This window comes from Monoraphidium neglectum (assembly GCF_000611645.1).
Source record: "Monoraphidium neglectum strain SAG 48.87 unplaced genomic scaffold scaffold03654, whole genome shotgun sequence".
Lineage (NCBI taxonomy): Eukaryota > Viridiplantae > Chlorophyta > Chlorophyceae > Sphaeropleales > Selenastraceae > Monoraphidium > Monoraphidium neglectum.
The window spans coordinates 1-3648 of NW_014009975.1; the positions used below are offsets into that span (position 1 = coordinate 1).

At 70.1% G+C, this 3648-nt stretch overlaps 2 protein-coding genes across 2 annotated transcripts in view; both read left to right on the top strand.

Annotated features, from left to right (window-relative positions):
* Nucleotides 1–142: 142 nt before the first annotated feature.
* Nucleotides 143–587, top strand: MNEG_13149 (hypothetical protein; the record flags this gene model as incomplete). Its single annotated transcript, XM_014038378.1, has 2 exons — nt 143–238; nt 435–587. The coding sequence occupies 2 exons, from the start codon at nt 143–145 to the stop codon at nt 585–587; spliced, it is 249 nt and encodes an 82-aa protein (XP_013893832.1).
* A 389-nt stretch (nt 588–976) lies between these two features.
* Nucleotides 977–3648, top strand: part of MNEG_13150 (hypothetical protein) — a gene marked incomplete at both ends in the record, with an annotated part of 4246 nt that continues 1574 nt past the window's right edge. The window contains 5 exons of the mRNA XM_014038379.1: nt 977–1276; nt 1545–1651; nt 2236–2407; nt 2638–2795; nt 3085–3223. Of these exons, the coding sequence (XP_013893833.1) occupies nt 977–1276; nt 1545–1651; nt 2236–2407; nt 2638–2795; nt 3085–3223 (876 nt within the window). The remainder of the gene's footprint in view (nt 1277–1544; nt 1652–2235; nt 2408–2637; nt 2796–3084; nt 3224–3648) is intronic.

Consider the following 3648-nt stretch of genomic DNA (forward strand, 5'->3'; position numbering starts at 1 on the left):
GCCCTGCACTACCCCCAGCCCGCCGGCGCGCGAAGCTTGCCGTGTCGCGCCGCGCCGCGGCCCGGCCTGCTGATGTGGCTGTAACCGCCTGGATCCGCCCCGGCCCCCCACCCCCGCACAGGGTAACTATCTGTTTCTTGACATGGACCCCTGGCGGCAGCTGCGGCCGCTGATGGACGAGACTGTGTTCGTCTCCTGCCCCATAGAAGTAGCCATGGGCCGCGTGTTTGACCGGCAGGTGAGGGGACGGGGCCGGGGATTGACCGGTCCTGATCTGGTCCTTTCGGGAGCGCTGGATTAGGGGGGGTGTGCCTAGCGGGAAGTGGGTGGCCTCAGGGTGTGAACTCTTGTGGTGTGCCGGGCGCCCCCCCTCCACCGCCGGCCCCCGCGCGTCGCTGTTTCGAGGGGCGGCCGACGTCGCTGTTTCCCCGCAGGTGGCGATCGGTGTGGCGCCTGAGGCGTCGCGGCGGCGCATCGCCGGCAACGACCGGCCAAACGCCGAGCAGGTGGCGGCGACGGCCGCGTTTGCGCGCGTGCTCGTCCCCTCTTCGGTGCCGCTGGCCGAGGGCGGCGGCGATGGTTTGTAACAGCGGGATGTTGAGCTTACGTGGGCGTTGGGAACGGTCCATGAGCTTTTGGCAGTGAGCAGCTCCTCCCCTTATTCACTGATCCCAACAGTCATTCCAAATGCCTTGCCAGCACTGTGGGCCCATCTGCTCAAGCCCCATCAGACGGATGACAAGACAACCTATCTCAAGTTTTCTGTCGGGTTGTCAGCTTTTCGTGCATCTAGTCAGAGTGCGAACTCTACAGCGCAGTGAGTCCCGGTCACGCGGAGGCTGGGGCGGCGTTTGTCGCCTGTGTAGCGTGACTTTGGTTCTCCATGACGAAATAGCACTGCTGTAATCCTACAGCACCGGCCCCCAGCGGGTTGCCACCCAAGCTAATGTTTCACGGGTGAACTGTGCCAGCGCGCATGGGCGGGTGCCCCTCAAAGTTCGAGCCTGCATCTAGTGCGTCGGACGCCGCGTCCATTGGGCGGCCGGGCGCCGACCTTGAGGCCTGGGCGCGCGCCAGCAAGCTCGCGCTCGGCGGCGCAAAGGGCCCCGTGGTCGGGCAGCCCCTGTCTTCAGAATGGGGCGGCACCGACGACGGGGCCAGCCGGGACGACGAGCCGGACGAACCGCTACCCACGCTTCATGGGGACGGCGGCGGCGCGCGCGCCGAGGCGGCGGCGTCGCCGTCGGCGGCGCTGCATCTGGAACTGCTGACGCAGGTGCGCATTTTTCCCGCACGCATTCGAATCCGCACGCACACGTACGGCTCCCGGAAACGAGCGGGCGATGCCGGGTGCGGCTGTGTGCGCCGCCTGGTGGGGCGTGCTGCAGTGACACGGCGGCCCCGTCGAGCCCTCGCGCCGCGCCCCTCCCCCACGCGCGCGCGCCCCCCTGGCTCGTCGCGGCGCGAAAAGCGACTGGGCCCGCCCCACGGGACCCCAGCGGCACGGCGCCCTTCCTCCCTCCTGCCCCCTCGCCGCGCCGCAGCTGCATGAGTTCCAGCAGCAGCTGGCCGCGGCCAGCGACAGCGCGCTCCTGGGGCTGCCAGAGGCGGCGCAGCTCGTGGCGACGCACCTCCGCGCCGACCTCGTTGCGTGAGTGGCGGGCATACATTTGTTTCACTGATTCAAAGGCACGCTGAGGCGCGGGGACAGTCTGCCTGTTTGCATCGGCGAGGCGACGGCGCGTGTGGGGAGAGGGTAGGAGTGGCCAGCCCAGGGGGCCGAGGTGAAGAGGCTGTCAAGGCACGAGCAGGCAGGCCAGGCGCCCCCGCGGCCGAGCCCTGAGCGCTCGAACGGCCACCCGCGGCCATGCGCCTTCCAGCGCCGGGCGGGCAGGGCGGCTTGGTGGGCTCCTGCCAGGCGGCGGCGCCCTCCACGCTCGAGCCGCTCCCATGGATTTTGCTGCCTGGTGCTGATCCGGCGCTGGCCCCCCCCCCCCCCGGGGACCGGAAGCGGCCGCCAGATCCCCTCGCCTGTAGCGAGCATAGCACACCCCTGGATTAATCAGCCCACCGCGCGCCAGAGGCGCCGAGCTGACGACGCAGTCCTTGCCAGCAGCTGCAAGCGCCCGCTCCCTCTCCCCAACAAACGCACACACACAAACACACACTCTCACGCACGCGTGCGCGCACACACACACACACACACACACACATGATATCACCCGCACGCCGCAGCGTGTACGTCTTCACGGGCGCCTCTCCAGGCGCCGCCCTCATGGCGGCCCACGGCGAGGGCGCGGAGGCGCTGCAGCAGGCGGGGCTGGTGGTGCGCGGCCCAGAGGCGGCTGAGCTGCGGAAGCGCGCCATGCGGGTACACGTCGTTCTTGATGCAGCCAAGCGCCAGCCGGTGCGTTGGGCTTCGCCCCTCCGACCCCCTCCCTTCCGTCCCTCACTTCTGCCGCGGGACTGGAGGCCGTGGGCGGCATTGGGGTTGAGAGCGCGTATGCAACGCCCGGAGCGTCCGCGAATTGCGCATGGGTAGAGGGATTTTTAAGCGGCTGGGGAGCGCTGCGGCAGGCAGCGCCGGGCGGGCGCCGTACCCTTGCAACAGCCCCATCCCCCCACGCGTCGCCGCAGGGCCCGGCCGCGGCCGTGGCGCTGCCGCGCATACTGCGGCGGTTGCACGAGGGCGCCGGGCTGCGCAGCTCGGTGCACGTGCCCATAGGGCCGGCCGCCGCGCCGCTGGGCGTGATGCTGCTCGCGCAGAGGGAGCCGCACACATTCGGGGATCAGTGGTGAGTGCGCCGGCGCGCGGGCTCCACCCACAGCCCCCTCCCCTACGGCACGCTTCCGATTTTCCCTTCTAAGTGTGATGTTCCGCCTCCAGTCTCGGCCGCCCTTGCCGCTGCCGCCAGCTGGGGTCAGCGCCGCCCCTCCCCCGCCCTATTGTTCAAAGCAGCTCAGCCGAAGCCCCAGCTCTTCACACCTGCTCCATGCTCCAGATGCTTTGATCAACCCCGCATCCATCTGGTTTCCACACGCAAAAACTTTGCAACCAAAACCGTGCCGCCCCCCCCCCCACAGGCTCCAGGTGCGTCTCCACGCCGCGGCCATGGGGCTGCTGCACCATGTGCGGCAGAGCCAGGTGGAGCAGGTGGCGGGGCTGCTGCGGGCCATGGACGAGGCGCGGGACCCTGTCGGCGTCATCAGCGCGCTGCTGCGGGTGAGCGGGCGGTGGGGCGCGGACGGGCTCTCCCCCAGCACGGCGGCTGCCCCGCGCGTCCTCCTGGTTGGGCGCCTTGCGGGAGAGGTCAGCAGGGGGCACCCGGAGTTGCGGCAGTGCACGCCGCCTCGTCATCGCCACATCAACGGCTGAGCAGAAAGCAGAGCATGCGCCACCACCCTCCAACCACACACACCCACACACCAACACAAACCGCACTAGCGGCACACGAACCCCAACAACTGCCGCCGACCCCCACTCCAGGGCGCGCGCCGGTTCATGGCCCACGCCACCGGCCTGCGCATGACCACGCGCCTCGCCCTCGTCCACGAGGGCGGCGCCCCCGACGCGCTGCTGTTCGAGCTGCCTCGGACGCCCCGCGCCATCCTCGGGCTGGCCGACGGCCCGGCCGCTGCCAGCGGCGG